The sequence below is a fragment of the Spinacia oleracea genome, chromosome 4 (assembly GCF_020520425.1).
Source record: "Spinacia oleracea cultivar Varoflay chromosome 4, BTI_SOV_V1, whole genome shotgun sequence".
NCBI classification, from domain to species: domain Eukaryota; kingdom Viridiplantae; phylum Streptophyta; class Magnoliopsida; order Caryophyllales; family Amaranthaceae; genus Spinacia; species Spinacia oleracea.
The window spans coordinates 108,764,954-108,789,222 of NC_079490.1; the positions used below are offsets into that span (position 1 = coordinate 108,764,954).

Here is a 24,269-nt window from a genome sequence, read left to right on the forward strand (position 1 = left end):
CCCTCATGTTAACTGACATGTCGTGGACTCAACATTTTGTTGAGAGGGAACCCTTGAGTAATTTCATTGGAGTCTTGAATTGATCACAAGTCCTAATAATTCTAAAAGAAGCATTGTTTGAATGTTCGTTTATTTAATGCCTTATTTGGTTGTGTCTCGAGTCAGCTTTTAAATAAAATATTAATAAACGTAAAGGGCAATCCGAATAAGCTTCAAAACTCTTGGAACGTATATACCTAGAGTATGAACTATGAGGGAGAGTATCTTGCCAAGGGTTGTACTCCTACGAATGATACAAGACGTTGTTTCATTCTTTTTATGCGCTGGAATTCCGTGGGTATGGTCCGACATGGGTTACTTTTATTCTCTTGGTGTTTGGTTGGCTCCCAACACCCTTCCACAATGGAAATTTCTTTTCGGCCCGTTCAATGCTTATTCTATTTAATCTATGAGTCAAGAGTCGTGTCTTGAGTCAAGTCTTGTCTTCATGATTAATTGTTTATAATTGGCTTTTGCATGCGGTCTCAATTATTATTATTGTTGGATTGAAGCATGTTAGTTTAGGATTCGTTCTAGCTTGTTGTACTCAGCTTTTTGCTGATTACGTGTTTTGTGTTTGGTCATGGCCTTTGCCATAATGACCCCTATGACGATCCGTCATTTGCACTTGCATTTTGGGGAGTGGATTATTAATAAACAGGTTTTAATGGTTGCAAGTGAAGTTATCCATCAATAAGATTGAAGGAGAGCGTTTATTTTACTTGCAATGTTTTAAACTCTATTCATTTTATTTAGTCTAGACTATAACGATTTCAAGTTTAGTTAATGGATTATTTTAAAGTATTTGGGTTTGGGACGTTATGGTTCAAACTTGTAGTATTAACTATTATTTGTTGTTTGGAAAGTTAGTTATTTCTGCCGCGTAATTCTGGTACTAGCCTTAGCCATTATCACAGTGGCGGTTATACTTTAGTAATTCCTTTATTTTAAGTTAGAAAATGGTTTTGTAAAAGCAAGGAATTATTAGGGTGTTACAGAAGAGGAAGAAATAAGCGTTTGAAATCGACAACAAATTAGTCCTCGTTCAAATTGTAATAGGTTTTGTTAGTTACCTTACCTTCAGTCCCTTAGGGTGCGTTAAGTTCACCTTAAAAAAATAAGTTTCAAGTTCCAATAAATTTTAATACTAATAAAAAAAATAATAATATTTATTATTATTATTACTCCTTATTTTTATTTTATTATTTATATTTTTCATTAATTTTTATTATTTGTTATTATTAAATTATGATTATGATTATTATTATTTATTGTTTATTTTTTATTGTTTATTATTAATTTATGATTATTAATATTATTTATTTATTATTTATTATTTATTATTTATTATTTATTATTATTATTATTTATTATTTATTATTTATTATTTATTATTTATTATTTATTATTTATTATTTATTATTTATTATTATTATTTATTATTTATTATTTATTATTTATTATTTATTATTTATTATTTATTATTTATTATTTATTATTTATTATTTATTATTTATTATTTATTATTTATTATTTATTATTTATTATTTATTATTTATTATTTATTATTTATTATTTATTATTTATTATTTATTATTTATTATTTATTATTTATTATTTATTATTTATTATTTATTATTTATTATTTATTATTTATTATTTATTATTTATTATTTATTATTTATTATTTATTATTTATTATTTATTATTTATTATTTATTATTTATTATTTATTATTTATTATTTATTATTTATTATTTATTATTTATTATTTATTATTTATTATTTATTATTTATTATTTATTATTTATTATTTATTATTTATTATTTATTATTTATTATTTATTATTTATTATTTATTATTTATTATTTATTATTTATTATTTATTATTTATTATTTATTATTTATTATGTATTATTTATTATTATTATTTATTATTTATTATTTATTATTTATTATTTATTATTTATTATTTATTATTTATTATTTATTATTTAGTATTTATTATTTATTATTTATTATTTATTATTATTATTATTTATTATTTATTATTTATTATTTATTAGTTATTATTAGTTATTAGTTATTAGTTATTATTTATTATTATTATTTATTAGTTATTAGTTATTAGTTATTATTTATTATTTATTATTTATTATTTATTATTATTATTTATTATTTATTATTTATATTTATTATTTATTATTTATTATTTATTATTTATTATTTATTATTTATTATTTATTATTTATTATTTATTATTATTATTATTATTATTTATTATTTATTATTTATTATTTATTATTTATTATTTATTATTTATTATTTATTATTTATTATTTATTATTTATTATTTATTATTATTATTATTATTTATTATTTATTAGTTATTATTATTATTTATTATTTATTATTTATTATTTATTATTTATTATTTATTATTTATTATTTATTATTATTATTTATTATTTATTATTTATTATTTATTATTTATTATTTATTATTTATTATTTATTATTTATTATTATTATTTATTATTTATTATTTATTATTTATTATTTATTATTTATTATTTATTATTTATTATTTATTATTTATTATTTATTATTTATTATTATTATTTATTATTTTATTATTTATTATTTATTATTTATTATTTATTATTTATTATTTATTATTTATTATTTATTATTTATTATTTATTATTTATTATTTATTATTTATATTTATTATTTATTATTTATTATTTATTATTTTTATTTATTATTTATTATTTATTATTTATTATTATTATTTATTATTTATTATTTATTATTTATTATTATTATTTATTATTTATTATTTATTATTATTATTATTATTTTTATTATTATTTATTATTTATTATTATTATTATTTATATTATTATTTATTTATTATTATTATTATATTATTATTTATATTTATTATTATTATTTATTATTTATTATTTATATTTATTATTATTATTTATTATTATTATTTATTATTATTATTTATTATTTATTATATTATTTATTATTATATTATTTATTATTTATTATTTATTATTTATTATTTATTATTTATTTTTATTATTATTATTATTATTATTATTTATTATTTATTATTTATTATTTATATTTATTATTAATGTATTTATTTATTATTATTATTATTTTATTATTTAATTATTGATTATTTATACTTATTATTTATTATTATTATTTATTATTATTATTTATTAGTTTATTCTTTATTATTATTATTTATTATTTTTATTATTATGTATATTTATTATTTATAGTTATTATTATTATTATATTTAGTATTTATGATTTATTATTTAATTATATTTATTATTATTATTTATTATTTATATTTATTAGTATTATTATTATAGTATTTATTATTTATTATTTATTATTTATTATATATTTATTATTTATGAGTTATTATTGTATTATTATTTATTAGTTATTATCTATTATTTATTAGTTATTAGTTATTATTTTTATTTATTATTTATTATTTATTATTTATTATTTATTATTCTTATTTATTATTATTATTTATTATTTATTATTTATTATTTATTATTTATTATTTATTATTTATTATTTATTATTTATTATTATATTTATTATTTATTATTTATTATTTATTATTTATTATTATTATCTATTTATTATTTATTATTTATTATCTATTATCTATTATCTATTATCTATTATCTATTATCTATTATCTATTATCTATTATTATTATCTATATTTATTATTTATTATTTATTATTTATTATTTATTATTTATTATTTATTATTTATTATTATTTATTATTATTATTTATTATTTATTATTTATTATTTATTATTATTATTTATTATTTATTATTTATTATTTATTATTTATTATTTATTATTATAGTTATTAGTTATTAGTTATTATTTATTATTATTATTTATTATTTATTATTTATTATTTATTATTTATTATTTATTATTTATTATTTATTATTTATTATCTATTATCTATTATCTATTATCTATTATCTATTATCTATTATCTATTATCTATTATCTATTATTTATTATTATTATTTATTATTTATATTTATTATTTATTATTTATTATTTATTATTTATTATTTATTATTATTTATTATTATTATTATTTATTATTTATTATTTATTATTATATTATTGTTTATTATTTATTATTTATTATTTATTATTTATTATTTATTATTTATTTATTATTATTATTATTATTTATTATTTATTATTTATTGTTTATTGTTTATTATTTATTATGTATTATTAAGTTCAGATAAGTTCAGTTCAAATAAGTTCACTAAAAGTTCAAGTCCAATAAGTTCACATAAGTTCCAATAAGTTCAGATAAGTTCAAATAACTTCTAATAAGTTTCAATAATTTTAGATAAGTTCCAATAATAATAATAATTGGAAAATAATACTACCTCCGTTCCTAAATACTCGACCTATTTTGACCGGACACGCTTGCCAATGCACAACTTTGACCACCAAGTTCTTTAACTACATATTATAAAAACTTATAAAAATATTAATATTTTGAAAATATATATTAAGATGAAGCCAACAATATATTATATACTAACATTTGTTTTTATATACTCGAAATAAAATAGGGTCAAAGTGAAGTGTGTATATAGTGCATAAAGTCAAAATGGTGCGAGTATTAAAGGACAAAGGGAGTATTAGTTTAAGCACAATAAATCTTCCTCCTTTAGATCTCCCCCCGTTACTAGCTGAACTAGAACAACTCAACAATGTCAAAATCGGCCTTAATTCATGACCTGAGGAAGATGATGATGATGATGATGATGATGATGATGATGATGATTATAAATCACAATTAGGAGATATCAAAGGGAAGTGTATCTACTTTTGTCACCCTCCTACTCTTGATGAGCCAGAAGTATTTCCCTTGTACTCATATAACTTACATGATCAAAGTTCAACTGCTCTTCGTCCTAGTATACTGTATAATGTACATCCCAGCAGCTGTCCTGTTTGGGTGGATACAACTGATCCAAGGTTGGTTAAAATTACAAGTACTTTATTATTTTATTATTATTTTACTTATTACTGTTCTTTAAGAAGAAGAATAACTTGTGTGAAATGATTGATCCATCCCGGCATGATTCACGCTTGTGTATGGCATCATCTTTTTCAACATTTACGAGCGATTCCGGTATGAAAAATAGAATCTACCTCCCAAAGTTGAGAGAAAATAAAATGATCTTCTACTCTCTTGACTCGAGAAAGTTTCATGTTTCGGGTAGTGATGCCGATGCCGATGCCGGATACATATGGCTTAAACGAACCATTCAAATGCTTTTGGATATGAACATTTTTTTGTTAATATATATCAGCATTTGAAATTTATTTACATATATGCAATATTCTGTCGATTTTGCGTTGTGCACTACAAGGTTTATCTTTACATCAATTACTTGTTTGTTAGCCACGGAACTTGGTATAATATCCGAAGTATATTACTCGCTGGCATCCTATGTGAAGTATAATGTATGTCATCACCTCACCTCACCTCAATAGGTTTGGGCCTGTGTTGGAGGACATCCAAGAACTGAGAACATCAACAAGATTCTCCAAGTCCTTTGAAGACTCTGCACGAAAAATCTGAGTGTCAATGCCCAATGATGTGCTGACATCCTTAGCCATTGTCTCCCATGGAGTCCCAGCAATCAAATTCGATAAAAGCTCACTTCCACGATTCACTGCATCAGCCATTGCAGGAGGAACATCGGGGAAAGCCTGCCAATCAAAAGGGAAATCCACCCTCTCATATTAAAATCAAACTATACCCCTAAATTAGGAAGAGAAAATATATATATATATATATATATATATATATATATATATATATATATATAAATTAGGTCAACTTCTTTGACAAGCTAGATTCACCTGCTGCAAAGGTGTACCATGGTCGCCAGTCACTGTACGAATGGACATGTCCAGCTCACAACTAATAGCAGAATCAACAGTCAGCACTTGTGCCAGCATCGACGTCTCATCTATCATATCATCTTTGAACTTTATCAGAAGATTCCTGTTTATGCCATAGTACGTTTTTACCTAGAACACTCAATACAAGGATAATATCAGGTCAATTTGCATCATAATCGTCCACTACAAAAGTAAGTAAAACTTAACTAAGTTGTAAAATACTTTCAGCAATTTCTCATGTTTTTTTACAACATAAAAAGGCCAAACTTAGGTTCCCTATATACAAGTTAAAAAATCATTCCAATTCATTCAGTTGAATCTCCACAAAGTTATTAGTTATACCCAATAATTGGCAACTGATGGCAGGTTGGAGGTTATCTTTTCAACCAGAGATCTGAAATCACTTTAACAATCTAACTGAAATAAAGCAGAACATGCATCATAATTCACAATTTCTCCATGCCGTAAGGGAGGGGGAAGGGAAGCAAGCAAGTTTTATAGGGAGAATTCTGCAAACACCAATAAGAGGAAACCAGAAATAGACTAAATAAAGGCGGGTGATTTACATACAAGGCGTCGAGTCTCTTCAGGTTTTGGACTGAAGTTCTCTCTTCCTTTAGCCAAGTCCATGTACAACGGTGGAAGTTGCTCAAGCAAGGGAAGAACTTGCTTCATGATGGGAGGGCTAAGGTTCTCCAACTGCTTAAGAGTCGTCTCCGCCTATACATTGCACATCACATATTATTTAGTAGTCAATTTTGAAAGTTTTCAACGATAGCAAGAATAGTAAATTTGCAATAGAAGAAGAGCACACAGATAAACCACCCTGGCCACTTTCTCAACCCTCACCCCACCCCACCCACGGGAAAAAAGGAAAAAGGAAGAGAAAAGAAATTGAACTGGAAAATGTTTGCTATTATATTCCACAAAAGGCTAAGTGAGTACTGTAATTTCTTCAATTTACCAACCTGAACTTCACAAAGTTGCATTTCTATTTTCTAGAAAGAGGTTCCATCTTATATTAGACTTGCTCAAGTGATTGACAGCTTAGTTAGCCCTTCTGAGCTAAGTAGCACCGATACGGATACGGGTACGGATACGGGGACGGGTACGGGGACAGAAAACGGCAAAATCAAAATTTCTAAAAACGGGTACAGCTCTGTAATAGCTTGCCTAAATCTGCTATTAATTTTGGTGTCCACTCGAACAATTATTATTAAATTAGTATAATTATTGTTATAACTATTTATTTAACTTTAAATTATAATGGACTTTAAGGTTTTCCTATATACGTAATTATAAGAGTAAGCAGTTGTGGGATTATGATTGGGCATGTAAGTTATAGATGGAACTTAATGACAATTTAGTAATTAAATGGACCACATATAAAACCCAAAGAAATTAAGAAGGCATTACTCCTTCACTCTTGTTTTTGTCACCCGAAAAACACCAGGAACAACAACAACACCATAGTGAGCAACCACCCTTTCTCTCTAAAATTTCTTCAATCTATCTTCAACTAAATTGACATGCAACTAAACCCCATTAATCTTTGGTGTTTATACTAGGTGTAGGAAGCAAGAAGATTATAAAAGAAGCAGAGGAACAACCCCAGATTGGAGGAGAAACTAGTTGGGTAAGTAACGTAATTCGGGTTTTACTTTGAGAATTTATTTGGGGCTTTGCTTAAGGAAGGGGAGTGAAACTAATATGATTACATTTGGGTGATATTAGGACCATTAATATGAAGTATAAGAAGGAACTACCTTGAGTTGGGCAATCATTAAGGTACATAAGAGTCATATGTTATTTTGGTTTTTCTTATTGTATAATTTTGAGTAAGTATTGTGATTTAGAAAAGAATTATGTGTTGTATATGTATTGTGATGTTAATGACTGATCTAGTATGAGTGCCATGATGTTGGGTAAATAGAAAGTATATAATTGTGTGAATCATGAACTATACTTGTGAATGTATTGGTTTCATATTTGCTTGCTGGTTTTTTTTTTTTTGTTGACATTTAACTCATTATATTTTCTCTTCTTGTTCCAATTCGTATGTCTTTGAACCAGTTTTGGTAAACTGCAATTTCGGGGTTTTCTGGTCAGTTTTTGCCAAAATGCTATCTCACAAAAGTTGTTCGTATTGAAAATCTCTTGAACTTAGGCTCAAGAATGGGTTGATTTGGATCTCTGGTGAGGGAGTTATGTCAGATTACGTTCCTATAAGTATTTTAAAACGAGATTGGAGTTTGTAAAATAATTAGAAATAAAATTCTACCTTGCCAAACTAGTGTTTAGTTTTCTTTGGGATTAGATTCAAGTATTTATATTGTTGACATTTCAGTTGGGAGTATACTAATTATTAATCAGTTGTTTTTGAACCAACAATGTTCAATCCAAGCCGAATTTCTATTCTCTTAAGTAAACTTTTAGTTTTAAGTTTAAAGTAAATATTCCCAATTAACTCTCAATTTTATCTCTCTTTCTAATCAAAAAGGATATAAATAAGTAAACTTAAGATGAAGATATTTTTCGTACTAATATATGATTTAACGAGCTTTAATATAGAATATTATTTAAATAAGTTTGCGAACTACGAAACCTCAGTTTACTCATTCTACTTATTTTCTTTTGTAAGAACAAGTGACTCAAGGGAGTTAGTTAATAGAAACTTAATGATTATTATTATTATTGTTATTACTATTATTATTATTATTTACATCTTTTCGTTGGGTAAGATGAACTAGTATGTGAGATATTTAACTTAAACCGACATGGAAAGGGAGTAGATTTATGAGTTACGGAAAGTATTTGTTAAAAGGGGAAAATAAGCCGTCAACAACAGTGAAGCACAACTTATTGCAGGCAAGTATGACACTTGTAGCTGTCATTTTGCAGGCGAGTGAAATGCTCGTAGCTGCCGTCTTGCAGGCGAGTGAAATACTCGTAGCTGCCGTCTTGCAGGCGAGTGTGAAATACTCGTAGCTGCCGTCTTGCAGGCGAGTTCGACACTTGCAGCTGCCGTCCTGATTAGTCTTGCAAGAATATTGGTTAGTAGGAGGGTGACGACCCCCATAGTTTAGAGTCAGTCGGTCATGATGATCATAATTCGTATTCGCTTTTCCCCGACCATAAATTAATATGTTCTTAGTGAGTGTATACTACCTATTAGAGCCATGTTGGTTTGGTGAATGAAATGATACCATGTGTATATTAGAACATAATGAACCTATGTATTGGAATTATGTCTATAAGAAAATTGCGAAGCAAAACTTGGAAATGTTATGGCAATGAGTGTTACATTGAGTTAAGAATGTATATATTATGATTTTTACTTTGTGGCATATTTCATGGTTTGAAAATGGTTACATTTGGAGAAATATATGAGCTGTCATTATGAGTAAATGTCAGATGAAGTATGATTGGAAGTGATCAAGAATATGAAAATAATTAGATGAGTGATATCATGGGACTAACTTTTGATGATTTGTGAATTTGGAAGTGATGTGAGGAAATTATGATATGTGGATATTCGTATCCTAAACTATTATTTGAATGATAATAACTTCGTGAAAGCGTGAAATGAATTTCAAATGAATTATGATGCTTTTATCAAACAATGTTTTCTAAGTAATGTGATTTGAATAAGTAAAGTGTTTTCCAAAATGATCATGAAACAAAAACTAATACTATTTGAGCCACCTATCAAATATATTTTAGGTTGGACAATGTGTACTCGTGTTCCCTGACTTTGTTCTCTGAACCTGTCCTGGTGGGGGCAGGGTTAAAATGTTTTGCATGGAGGTTGGGATGATCAAGTCTAGGTAAAAGGCAAAGGAATGGTTAGAGATTAATGCAAGGTTTGTATGTGTCATGGCGAAAACGATTAAAGATCGTGTTCTAAGTTGCTCAAGGTGTAATTCAAGCTTTATGGAAGCTTGATATTTTGGGTTGATTGTAAATCGTTATTATTATTTTGCTTTGGATTACTATTAATTGTTTTGTAATTATCGGTAAGTAATATTAAGGCTTAAGCTGCTGGTTTGAGTTTAGTTGATTAAATATAGGCTAAGTGTGATAAGCAATCATCTTGTTATGGGCAGGCTATTACAGGCTCGGATTCGGCAAAAGTTAAATAAATAAATATAATACATTTAATGTATAATATATTACCTTAAATTTAGTTTTTGTAAATTAAATGGAAATAAGCTTATTAATTTACATTATTTCAATCACAATTAAAATTAGATTAATAAAGAATAATGTTTCATACTTATCACGTAATGTCTCTAGGTCTGATCATGTAAATTAAATGGAAATATATCAGTTTAAGCATATATTACTCAACAAATAAAGATAGTTTCCCTTTAACAAAACTAGAGACATTAAAACTTTACTTTAGTGGGTGACAACTGTATTCCCACTCACCCACCCAAAAAAAAAAAAACAGAAAAAGAAAAAAAAAAAAAAAAAAAAACACAGCAACAAACAAACAAAATAACGAGGATTCCAGCCTTTCTCCCTCTATAAGAAAAAGCAAAAAAAAACAGAGAAGGTTAATCAATACTCATCGCCGGCGAGGGATTGAGGGAGACACGGAGAAGACGACGGCGTAGAAGAAGAACCGGCGAGGCGGCGACTTCCTCGAACTCTCGAAGAGAACTTCGACTTCATCGAAGCTTCCTCGAAGCGGCGAACAGGAAGAACCGGCGATGAGACAACCGGCGGCGGCGACCGGTGGTACTGTGAGGCGACCGGCGGCGAGTCGGCGACGTCCAACAACCACTTACCAATGACGCAGGTGACCAATTTGGTGAGTTTGAAAATAAAACCCTAATTAATGAATTTGGGCTTCCCAGCACCATAGAACCTCTGAAAATGCTAATTCAACCCCCAAAAACGTACCCACCCGTCCCCAAAAACGAATCCAACCGTACCCATTTCCAACCCGCGTACCCAATTTTCAGATTCGCCCCGGGTACGTTTTTGGGCCGTACCCGTACCGGGTACAGGATACGGTACCTGGGGGCCGTACCCGTGCTTCATAGCTTCTGAGAGTCTGAGTTATCACTAGTCACGTTATAATTGACAATATAAGTATTCTTGGCCATTCGCTAATCAAATGTACACTAGAAAACATCCAACAAATTCATGCTTAATTCAAACATCCAAAAAGCTTATGTTTCAAATGCTGCCACCTTCATTCATTAAATTATGACTAGCATCTAAATGTTACACACTTTATTCTTATAAATGTTGAGCTTACCTATCATTTCAATAGTAACATGAAGTTGAGACAAAGAAATTACGTCCGCACAATGTACACGGAATGATATACCGAACTAGATGTTTAGACGTACTCAAACCCAACCTTTCCTTCTTTTCCATCCCAAATGTAGAAAGTTGAGGATAATGCACATTCGTTTTTCTGATGAAATTTTCACAATAATCTTTTACAGAGTAATACTTTTTGTCTCCCTTTTTTTTTTAATCAATAACTGTTTTCAGAAGGGGAAGAAAAAAACAGAAGTAATCTATTCACGTGAATCTGTTTAATACAGCTCTAATATGTTTTACTGTTTAGGGTTGACTTCGTGAATAGTTTATTACGTTCACTAAGGTAGGTAACACTTTGGCATTAAGATATCTAGCAAATTATTTTTTTGATGATAAGTATAAAGTTCCAGCCAAATGGTCCACAAGATAGCCATCAAAGCATTTTTCCGCTATAACCTTTTCTCATTTGCCCTTTCCAAACCCCACAAAACGGATTTGAACGTAACCAGTCACTTGTTTCGAAGGACTTTCCCAATCCTCTTCATGTACAGCAAAAAGTCACCTTCACGGATGACATGCTAATTCGTTGTGAAGGAAAACATGTGATCATGATTCACTATTAGCTTTGCTAATCAAACAAATGTCAGGTGAGATAACACACCCCGGGCTTCATTTTTAGAGCATATCATAATTATCATTTGTATTGATCCGTCCCAAAGCTGGTATCCAAACAAAAGGCAACTTTTAGAGGAACCTTGGCCATCCAAAATTTGCTTATGGAAAAAGCTGGGTATTTAGGGATTTTATTCAATAAAGATAGGAAAGCGTTGCATAACAAAACCCCAGAAGAGTCTCCCATAGTCCCATCAAACTTTAAAATTTTCAGCATCCTTTAATTCAAAAACTAGGTGAAGGATGAACAAATTTCATCTTCATCTTGTAACTATAATTCTTTTCCTAAAAGGGAACAGAAACTTTTTGAACTCCCGTCTCCTTTATGAAAGATGGGTTATTAACCAAGCTAACATGCTATAGTGATGCTCCATCAATACAATCTTTTGAAGCAGCAGAAAGAAAAACGATCTCAAGTATACAGAAAATAATCATTCATTGACGCAACTTAATGCTACAAAAGCTTTAAGTACTTACACCAAGCCGCACCGTCTCTGATGATGCTATCTGTGACAGAAGGGGCCCCATTCTTTGAGTCATAGGGAGAAAAATAGGTGAAAACAATGGAATAGCTTGGCTTGGGTCCTGTCAGCTCCCAACAAGCAGCAGTATCTCAGTGAAATGAAGCAGAGGGACGACAGACATTGTAAATCTTTTAAAGTCTAGCTCTAGTTAGTCGGGTTGATCGGCCACAACCAACAGGATAACCAAAATGAATGGCTGAATTTTCAAATAATATTTAAAAAATCTCGGATAAAACAATGAAAATACATATAGATGTACCAATGGTACAAGACATTGCAACAAAAGTACATGAGGACATAAAACAGATAAAAATCATGCTCCAACAAACATGAGGACAGAAATTTCACGCTCAAACACGAGGACAGATTGCAAGCCGTTTTAGAAAAAAAATCTCCTCATGATTCGGGATCATAGAAATAGAACTTATCAACCAACGGGGGAGGGAGGAGAAAGACACCCATTGAACACAACTCGTACACGGAAAAGGTCCCTAGGAGTGACAAGCTCAGCATCTTGAAAATTGAAACTTTGCACTGATCTTGTTTTTTTCTCAGAGACAAGCATCAAAATAGGGTCCCTAACTCCCTACACTTGGTGAAAATTACGAGGAAACAGAGACACTGGACAATCTGGGCCTCTCAATTATGTTAGATTCAGGACTTGAGAGACATAAGGGATAGATGGCTTTTTTTTGTTATGCTTTGAGTTCTGTGGACAGAGAGAAATAGCATCAGTTTTCAGAATAGAAGCCGTAGGAAGTAGCTTTTGTAGGATAGAACGGTCTACCAAGCATCAATACACTATCAGCAAGGCAACATCAAATCTTTACGAAACTTGAAATCTCAGTTGACATCATCCAGGAGTTGGTGGGTTTGACAAGACATTCTTGTGCTAGGTAGACATTCCTATCCTCGAATGGATCAACGCCAAATAACCTTGAAGGGTTTGAAGAAAAAACTGTTTCGAAAAGTTAAAAAAGATTACATAAACAATATAAAATTGTTTGTTGTAGACTTGTAGTAATACAAGAGCTGCTTGGTATATTTTATCAGAATTTTCTTTCTATGTAGTCTTTAAACTACCAAACCTCCCCGATAACCTGCTTTCAAGCAAATGAATCAAAATCCTACATTCATTATCCAAATTTCCATAGACCCCAAGGACATGCAAAAAGGGTACATACTTTCACTCGATTTGACAAGCAAACTAGTAGACTCTACTCCCACTGAAGCACATAGTGACACCAAGGCAACAATCAATCTCCAGCAAGATTAAAAAAAAAGATCCTTGTTGCAGAATTCTTTTGGCACTTTCTGACTAAATATAATCAAGGAACCACCAAAGTATGTCGGTCGTTGGAATATTTAGTCATCTAAGAACACAGTGATAAAACCTCTGATCCTATATAGTCTTTTTCATATCAACTTAAAACAAGTTGTAAGAGCTTTTTGAAGTAGTTAGACTAATTACTTGCAAATGGCTTTCATTATGCTAGAGAATCTTGAAGACTTATGTTTATTGATTAGAATTTCTGCAAAATACAACCCTCACATACTAAAACATAAGACCACTACAGATATGTAAAATATTGCCATTGCATTAATTGCATACGGGGTCCAATCAAAATTGTGGTGTTTTTCCAATTTAGTTGCATCAGCATTTCTAAGTACTTATTTTAAAAAGTAGTCATTTTTGGAAACAGTTACTAAACCAGTTTAAACTTTAGGCTGATTGATGGTTAGGGGCAAGACCATACACTGATATTCCTCATGAAACACAGAATGCAAATTTTTGACAATCGCCAATTAACAAGATAATTTAGCGCGTCTTCAAAAACAGTATGCAAGCCCTCGGGCTCTCACAGTCTCCCCGGCACTCACTTAAAGAAATCAACAATACAAAACCCTAAAATGAAAGCAAAGAAAAAGAGAGAGATAAGAAGGATAGGAGGAGCGAGTCTAAGCCTAGATTTTTTTTTGAGCTGAATGAAAGCTTAACTGTAGACACTCGATGCATACAATTATGTAAGCATATGAAACTGATAGATGTTAAGTCACAACTTCACAAGTCTAAGGAGCATGCAATAAAAGCAAGGTACCTTGTTATTGAATGCCATGAATACATTCCCATTACGCTGCACAGCATACCTTGATCCTGATAACCGTAAAATTCTTATAAAGCAGTTGGGAGATGGAAACCAATCAGAGACAGTGGTTAAGTGTACACAGTAAAATACCAATTAATAGGTGGACAACAGAGCCCAGTGAATGCCCAATTCCAAAAGTAGGAAGGTCACCAACCTACACAAGAAAAATATATGTATAATATACAGTAAAATTATATAGCAACTAGAGAAGCGCAAGACAAATAGGCACTCACTGTTTCCTGTAGAGACCGGAGACACCGGTCAAACTTAAATTGCACCTCATCAGCAATTGAAAAATGATCAAATCCACTAGCATATGGTGTCGCAATCACCAATATACCCCTGTGACATTAAAAATGTTGACGACACTTCCTAAATCTCGCCAGGATAAACATAAAGAACAGTATAAATTTTTTGACAGGAGGACAAAACTTGACAGTTTTACAATGAAAGAACACTTACTTTTCACAGAGGCGTTCAAGAAATGAACGGTAGGCAAGCTGTGGAGCAGCTCCAACAAATATACCGCCAATAAAATGTACAATTGACCATGGTTTTGAGTGTGTCGGTCCCAACACCCAAGCTCCCTGAAAAACTAATGGTTAGCCAAACTTGCAAGCGTAACTATAATCATATGAATAAGGAAATGTATATCCAGCAGCAAGTCATGGATGAAGGATGCATTTACATCAAAAAACATCTTATATATATTTTATACTGATAAGCAAAATGTAATACCCTTGTCAAACACAAGGATATAGAAGCCAAGGACAAGACATTTAAAGTTTATAGTTTAAACAATGACTCTCCTTGAAAAATATGTCATCTAACTCCCTTAATGCATGAGACTATGAAAAAGTGCAAGGTATTTTCTACAACAACAACAACAAAGCCTTAGTCCCAAAATGATTTGGGGTTGCAGGGTATTTTCTACTCCATATATTTTTTAGGAAGAGTGTTCTTTTAGTAATTTAAGCAAGCACTTCTGATCCCATAGACATGAAAATGCTCACAAATATCTGCATCCAGTTCAATGAACACACATCAATCTGAAACCGAAATGTTCTGAACACAATTACTACTATAGACAAACTACTGTCCACCAAGTACTCTATCAAAGAATACCTACCATGTAAGGTATAAGTCCTTAAACAAGAGCTTCCTCAAGACATTTAAATTTCCAATGAGTTCACCAAGAAGAGACAAATAAACTAAGAAAAAATAAGTATTCCATTTTTATAAAACAGCAGAAGCTCTTAGCCTCTTATATAATTGGAGATTCCTTGCCATGCAACTGAACCATTAGATCAACCTCCAAGTTGAAATTAGTATCAGTAGGGAATAAAAAGAAAAACAATAATTGGATCAATTCCTAAGTCATTAGAGAATCTACAGAAGGCCAACTCCCCTTGATTTCCATTTTCGTTTAAACACAACACAACACTTCGCATTAGACTTGGCATCTTTGAGAGAGGGCCCAGAGGGTACTCTAAAAAGTCCCATTCATTGGACTACAAAGGTTGATATTTACACAAATATCAAGCCAGAATCACAATATAGGTCCACCCTTCACCTTAAAATCACCAGACTTACACTATATATCAAGCCAGAATCACACTATAGATCCACTCTTCACCTTAAAATCCACCAGACTCGACATGGTTGGAAGTTTGCTGGTAGACTTCAGATTCCTATTCCACGAGAAACCCTCCCAACTTTTCTACTCCATCCTTTTATCCGGTATCTCAGCCTTGTTGCAAAAGTTTTCTTTATGGCCCAGTTTTTTTTTGTTAGCTTATTAATGTGCTCAACCAGCAAAAAAAAATTGTTTGTTAAATGACTTTCCAAATCAGCTGAAAATTGACCTCAGCATTTGCTAGGGAAGTTTTTTCAGCCAAGAATATGGAAACATTGATCATTTTACAAACTACTAACAGCCAACAGCTAATTTAACAAACATTTTAATAAACTCAACCAATACAAATGGTTAGTATTCCTAGCTGGGAAATCAAGCCAAGTGACCCAAGCGAACAAGTCATTGACAAACAAGGCCTTCAACTTATTAACCATCTTTCCAGAGCACCTCTACATCATTTGCAAACCTCCCTAGCCACAAACATTTGGAAAATAGGGAGGAGAAGGCGGACGTACAAGCCAGGAGAATGAAAAGCCAGAAATAGGATATGCATGAAATAGGAAAGGAAGACACATGAACCACACTGTATGACCTACGTACACAACATTTCATAATGCAGAAAGCCATTAACCTTATTTTAACTAAAATATGTAAAAATATAATGCCATTTCACAAGCAAATAATTAAGATAGCTCATTGAAGTTTCAACCCTAAAATATCCCATAAGATATTTAGATGATACATACAACTATAAAAAAAAATTCTTTTGAAAAGTTCTGAAAGCTTATAGCATTAGGATATTAATTGTATAAGCTTTGAATGAAATAAGTTGAAAATTACAAATATGACTTTTTCCACTCTAAAATATCAAGTGCTTTTATAAAGGTACATGTATCACATTTTTCTCGAATATATGTAGAGTGCCTTTTATTTTCTTCAAAACCTATATAACAATCCAGTTCCCACTTCCCCAGTGGTCACTTTCTGATCTATTAATGGCGAGCCTCCTTTTTAGATCACTAACCACTGATTGGGAAAAAAGAATAAATCTCTAACTGCATGTATTACTAAAACATAAGAAAACCTCTTAGAGAAAGATGCAGCCCAATTTTCAACCATAAAATGTATGACCATTCACAATCACAAATTGCACAAAATAATGTGATGGCACCTCAACTTCACTCCAGTTGCTAGCTCCACCCCAAGCATCTTGTGACTGTTTTACTGTTTCCGTAACCAATCTGCACGGAGAAAACATATTCATTTTTCTCTCTAGTTCGATATTTCTCTTCGATGAGTGAGGTATTGAGAGGCTAATATGTAACACTACTTTAAAATTCTGATTAGATAATAAGAAATCATAGGAAAAGCAACTTGTAGATATGTGAAGTCATTTCCCTCAAACGTTTCCTACAGCAGAAAAAAAAAATTCAGAAAACAATAACCTTATACGAAAACTACAGCTTTAGACGCCCCGCGTCTCTTCCGAAGAGCAAATAAAGCCACATGCAAATAGATTTACGAAAGTGCAAGAAAGATCACCTTGAGGTGAAGGTGCTTCAGCGCAAGAGGCAAGACTTATAAGATATGGCAGTACGACGCATATTATTAAAAATTTATGGCCTTGTAAAATATTTTTATATTCCCTACATCCTCTATTATTTTGGAATACTTATTGGTTGTCCCAAAACTTCCCCTTCACTCTCCAACCCCACACTCTCATACTTTCTTTTTCTCTTCAACAACGACAACAGACATTTATCTAAACTTTTTCTCCTCCCAATTCACAAAAAATATTTTCCTGTGGCAAAGGAAAAGTGTGCAAGATAACGTGTTGACCTTTTAACTGAAAAAAGGTTCCTCACTTCTTCAAGGTGTGCCACTCCCCACGCTTGCCTCATAAACAATGACAAGGCTCTAGAACCCTTTTACTGTACTACACTAATCTTGCTACAAAATAGAAGCAATAGGCAAATTATCTTCCATCACAAAAATGAAGCGAAACTAACAACACAGCAATCAGAAAACAAAAGAGGATCCAAAGAAAAATTAATGGAATTTCATTAGATTAAGTGAAACAACCCACAGTCAATGTCACTCTCTGATATAGGAAAAAGAATGTACAGCATAATACAAGACAAAAATATTCATCAAGATTGAAGGCATTACACCTGAAGCACAAACAACCACTGCATGAATATCGTTCATCATCCCCCAAAGTTATTTATGTTCCCCAACTGTCAAATCGCAAAGCAAGCAATGATTGACATCAGCACCAACCTTCTCCGTCTGTCCGTCACAATCATAAAAACCTTGCCAAGCAGGTAGACTATGCTTTAAGGCTTCTTTCTTTTCTTTTTTCTACCTTCAGCGAAAGTTAAAGACTTGTCTTGATAACTTCATTCTTTCCAAACAACCAAAGGGCAATACTCCGGAATAGTTAACAATTTAAAATACAAACAGTCAAACACTTCAACAAGAAAAATAGGAATAGAAAAAATATAAGATGTAGACAGAAATTTTTTCGTGAACGAAGAAGAAGAGAATCAAACAGAAAGGTCCATCAATCATCCAAAGACTAAGAGGACGACACACCAGCATTTTAATCTCTCATAACAAAGATAATCCAAGGAAAGCCCTATGACTCTATGAGTATGAGACCAAAGGGATGCTAAAAACACAAATCAACTGAATATACATCCACATCCTAAGGTACTAGCAAACATTATAATGTAAGGTTCTTCGTGCATGTAGTACGTAATAAGCTGACAATTAACTCTTCACATGAAACTTCTCATCCGCCTTTAGAAGCACAATGGGATCCTACTGTTCCTCTCATCGCACACAATTTTCGCAATAGCATCCAAAGCTTCTGTGTCAGTGATCAATGATTACCCAAAGATATGTAAGCCATGAGTACAGGTTTTTCCAAACCTTTGATGTCAAGGAATGTCGAAATGAAAAAACGAAAAAATGGCCTTGAAGCATTCATTTGAATCCTCATCTTAAAAAGTCTATCGGCCATGGTTGTTCTTCCTTGAATAGAAATTGACTACATAAGTGCTTCCTGGCAAAGGCTACCACAGAAAGATACTATAAGCCATAAACCTTGCTCAAACTACAGTTCGTCGTGAAGAAATTCTCAGCATCCAGAAACACTAGCTGGAACACATAAATGAAAATAGTTTCCCCCAGGTACCAAGTCTGTAGAGCTCGTAGCTTTTCTTGTCAATAAGTAATAGCTGACACTATCTTGCTGATTGCAATAAGGTACAGCAAACTAAACAAAGAGCGCAACCATTCTTAAGCCTGCTCCAACTTCCCAGATATCCATCTATGTTACTTCAACTCTTCTATTTATCTTAATTTGCAATGAAATGATATTATGGAGAGGGGTAGTTTAGGAAATAGCTTTGTAAGTTAGTAAGTTAGGGGAGTTAGTTAGGGTAAAATATGCAGATGTGACAACAGATCAATCGATATGTCTCTAAAGAAATTTCTACATAATAAATCCCTCGCAAAAACAAGAAAATTGCCAGGCATGTTGTAAAGAATCCCAATTAATATCTGTTAAGATCACAAGTGATACCTTAGGATCTCACTATTCTAAAATCCACAAAAGTATTACTGATCCCCATCCTTATTAGGACCTTAATGTCTGTAGGATGACTAGTACTACGAAAAAAATGTGAAATATCAAGATCTTAATAATCCAAGCATTCCACAATCCAATGAAGACTAGATCTAACTCAAATAACAAATTTTGTAATGTCTAGATTAAATCTAGTAATTTCGGCCGTAGTAATACATTTTTAGTTTACAGATCCAATTAAATTCAGAAACCATTTACGTAACCATCATAGCAGGATGATTCCGGGTCTTACATGATTGTTGATGTATGGGTGTCTCAAGTAAGTTAAGCTTTTGTATAAGCTACTTGATTACAACATTACCAATAAACTTGGGAGCTCACCTCTTAAGATTCTTTAACATTATGTTCTGAAAATCTTAGCATATCCGGGAACGGAGCGTAAAAGTTAGATTCATGAGTAGCCAAGGACATTATGAATTTATGAACATCTAAATATCCCAACCCGGATTCCCAAATTGATACATTTTTCTTTAACATAGCCCGATTATTTTAATTGCCACACTAAGATCTTAAAAGATATTTGGTTCAAGCTTTAACTTGGTCGGTTTTTTAAACTCCTGCATACTAAACACAACAATGAAAGAAAAAGCGGTGATCTCGGTAACATAATTCTCATTTCTCCCTGTCCTTATGCGGAGAAAGAGGTTTAAGAACTAATCACAACCAAGACAGACATGCTACTCATCATTAATAATATGAGGAGCAATCATATCTTTTCCATCTCCAAGACCAGACCGGTAATCTCCGTTCATCTCAAGTCACCAACACATGAAGACCCGAAAATCTAACATCTGTGTCCTTCTATATTTCAAATAAGGGATGTTATCCATTTGATGGATTACTACTTAGAACTTATTACCTCTCCAAGTCTGAAATTGATTATCCAAATAAAACATACACACTCACATGAGTTATATCAGAACAGACAGAACCAGAAAAGGCAAATACAGACAAACCCTTACTCACAGCACCTGAAACTCTGAAGGCTAAAACTTCAAAGATGTTAACCATTACAGTGTAAATAAGGCTCAAGGCTCACCGAGGCAGAAAGGGATCCTTCTGTGTCTGTTGCTCCTCAGTGTATAGACTGCCCCTTTTTATTAAATGACCCATTTGACTAATCATCTAGGAGATTACTACCCAGAAGTCCAGAACATCACCAAACCCCTATAATTCCCAAATCGATCATCCAAATAAAATATTTACTGGAACTCCTTAATTCGGACAAACACTTAATTGGCTCCTTGAAGCTACAAAAACAGAAAATTACTGGGACTCACGTACCACGTAGAACAGAAAATTCGGACAAACCCTTACTTAGCTCCTGGAAGCTACAAAAACCATGTTCCGGGAGGAGTCTTGGACTCCTTGATTTCACCTCAAGCACCCAGGTTGGATCCTGATAACTCCTAACATGGGTAGGACACTTCAAAAATACATTTTGGGCCAAAATCATGGTAAGTTTTCACAAAATAGCCGAGTCAACCACAACCCGCTTACCCGAGTCCGAGTAACATGGACAAAAAAACCAGAAATTTCAGAACTTAACATTGCCATGTACGGAGTAGCTTCTGAGCAGTGAGCAGTGAGCAGTGAGCAGTAAAGGTATCTCACTTTTCAACAAATCAGGGGAAAAAATACACATAAATACCACAAATTAGAAGGTACACCCAACTGCACGTAGTAACCCCTTAAAAAGCACAAATTTTACGGTACTTGAAAAACACATTTTTACCATTAAAAGCACATTTACAATTTCAACGCGTATATGTTTTTTCAAATACTATAACTCGGAGTACCTTCTCCCAATTAAGAAAAAAACCTAGCTAAATCTAAGAGGTGAGCAAGCAACAATAATTTACATGTCCTCTCAAATCCTTTGAGCTAAAATTTGAGAACCCCAATTTATTCAAGTGTATTTTTAAATTTCCTTAATGGTTAATTGCATACCTTTTGATAATATATTCTTTCTATTAACAATATGTTATTTTAAGAGGTAAAAATGTGCTTTTTTAAGAGGTTAAAAGTATATACATCTACGTACAACCGGACGTACCTTCTACAGATTGCAGTATATATCTAAAATTGAACAAAAAAACGCCTCAATCGAATTAAAATGAAAATAATAACAGTAATACTAGTAATTATGATGATGAAAAAAAATTAATACCTCTCAAAATCGCGGTAAACTTGGATAGAAGTAGAATCGGAGCTTCCACTAAGATTACTAGGAGTTTCAGAATTGCAGCGAACACGAAGGTCGCGGCTATGGCGGAGAAATCGCTTCCGGAAAACACGGTTACTGCAATGCAAGGGTTCGGCAAGGAAATTGATAGAACTGCTGCAACTATGAAGACGAAGATGATGATATGAAGTTTGAAGTTGGAAGGAAGATGTTGATAATGGCGGAAATTTTTGGAGAGGGGATGATGTAATCCAGCAGGATACCGCCATTTTTGTACTCAATGATGTTTCCGATGAATTGAATTTGCGTATTACTTTGTTTCTCTCCTACTTACCAGACTCTCAGCTTCTCTCTTTCAGAAAGATGATTTTAGGTTTATTTCATTTTTTAGACTACAAAAATGTGTGGAATGAATGAAGCCGAATTAAAATACTTCCTCCGTTCCTAAATAATTGCACCATTTTGACTTTTGACACTATTCATTTGTCTTGCTTTGACCTCACTTTTCTAGTCATAAATAATAAAATTAAAATTTATTATACAAAGTATTACTCCCTCCATTTCTAAATGTTGTATCCATTTGGAATCTTGGGGGGTTTTTAAGAAAAATAGAATCTTGGTTTGTATGGGTATAAGTGTAATGATTGGGTGTAAGAGAAATGATTGTGTGTAAGAGATTTTTTTTTTAAAGAATAAAGTAAGGAGAGAGAAAATATTAAAGAATTATGGGAAAGGGGATATTTTCAATTAATTAATCAAAAATCAGAAAAAATCTGATTGAAGTGGGGACCAAAGTACATGAGTTGGATTTATTTCATCCAATGAGAGTTAAGCAACAAAATAAAAAACGGAGGGAAGACTTCCCAAATTGGGAAAGTCCACTTCCCTTTTTACACTTCCCTCCAAAAACAGATTTTCAGCCAAAAGTTTTCCCTCCAAACTTTTGGCTGCAAATTTTCCCTCCAAACTTTCTACATTTACCACACACCCTTTATAAATAGGGATCAATTTCTACCAAAAAACCCTCATAAATTCCAACTGTTTTAAGATCAGTTACAACAACAAAAAACCAAAGGCAATAAATGCACTATAATTAATCAGCAAAGGGACATTAATGGCTTCAGATCAAGAGGAGGACGAGTTCCTCGGTTTTTCCGATGATGAAGGAGACGGCACGAACTCTGATTCAGATTATGATGATGATGAGGCAACCCAAAATGCTGAAAGTGAAGTAAATGCTCATCAAATTGGGGACTTTGAGCATAATCAACAATTGCCAGATCTTAATGAAGTGGGACAAGAATATGCACATGAATTTGAAGTGGGACCACAGCATACATCAGGTATATCAGATAACCACTCAGTTCCATTTTTGTTTGATTTGAACATGCCAACACAACAAGAGTTCCCACCATCTCCAATTCATCAAACAGAAACAGAGCAAAATCATCATAAGCCTAGAACCCCAAGGATTAACAACGAATTAAGGTTGGAAATCTTGTTGTTCCTTCTCTTAAGAAAAGAAAAGCATTCAGATGAACTCATTCATGGGACAAATAGGCAGGCTGTTATAAAGTTTGGTTACACAAGGAAGACAATTAGACTAATATGGCAGAGAGCATTGGCACATAAGGCAGCCATGGATTCGTATTTCTATGATAGCAAATATCACAACTGTGGGAGGAAGAGAATTCAAGTAACATATGAGTCTATAGCCTCCATAGGCATGGGGGATAGAACAACCATTATTGATCTTGCAAGGATGCTTAATTTGAGTCCCACAACAGTTTGGAGAATGGTGAAAAGGAAACAGATAAAACCACATTCAAGTCCCTTGAATCCAGGCATTTCAGAAGAATGCAAGATGGCAAGGATGAAGTGGGTACTTGGTCTCTTAATGGACTACTCAATACCTAATGATCCCACATATTACAGCATGTATGATTTCATTCACATCGATGAGAAATGGTTCTATCTTACACAAAAAAAAGTCAAAGAGTTTATTTAGCAAACAATGAACCATTTCCACACAGGAAGGAAAAATCAAGAACTAAGATTCCAAAGTTCATGTTCATGGCAGCAGTAGCAAGGCCAAGGTGGGGACAAGATGGGCAGTGTGAGT

At 31.4% G+C, this 24,269-nt stretch overlaps 1 protein-coding gene and 1 long non-coding RNA gene across 3 annotated transcripts; one reads left to right on the top strand and one right to left on the bottom strand.

The window, feature by feature from the left end:
* Positions 1-5,416: 5,416 nt before the first annotated feature.
* LOC110789761 (uncharacterized) lies at positions 5,417-22,547 on the bottom strand. Of its 2 annotated transcripts, XM_021994466.2 has the most exons (10): positions 22,133-22,546; positions 17,482-17,551; positions 15,137-15,261; positions 14,908-15,016; positions 14,765-14,828; positions 14,627-14,682; positions 12,481-12,588; positions 6,622-6,771; positions 6,010-6,180; positions 5,417-5,856 (listed from the first exon to the last, which is right to left on the bottom strand). In XM_021994466.2, the coding sequence occupies exons 1-10, from the start codon at positions 22,414-22,416 to the stop codon at positions 5,626-5,628; spliced, it is 1,368 nt and encodes a 455-aa protein (XP_021850158.1). In that variant the 5' UTR covers positions 22,417-22,546; the 3' UTR covers positions 5,417-5,625. The 2 variants fall into 2 exon arrangements, with proteins under 2 accessions (XP_021850158.1, XP_056698924.1); XM_056842946.1 differs by lacking the exon at positions 12,481-12,588 and having other exon boundaries at positions 22,133-22,547.
* On the top strand, positions 7,398-10,174 carry LOC110789762 (uncharacterized). Its single transcript, XR_002533660.2, has 4 exons — positions 7,398-7,523; positions 7,620-7,687; positions 7,786-7,839; positions 9,837-10,174. It is a non-coding gene; the product is annotated as an uncharacterized lncRNA (long non-coding RNA).
* Positions 22,548-24,269: the final 1,722 nt, after the last annotated feature.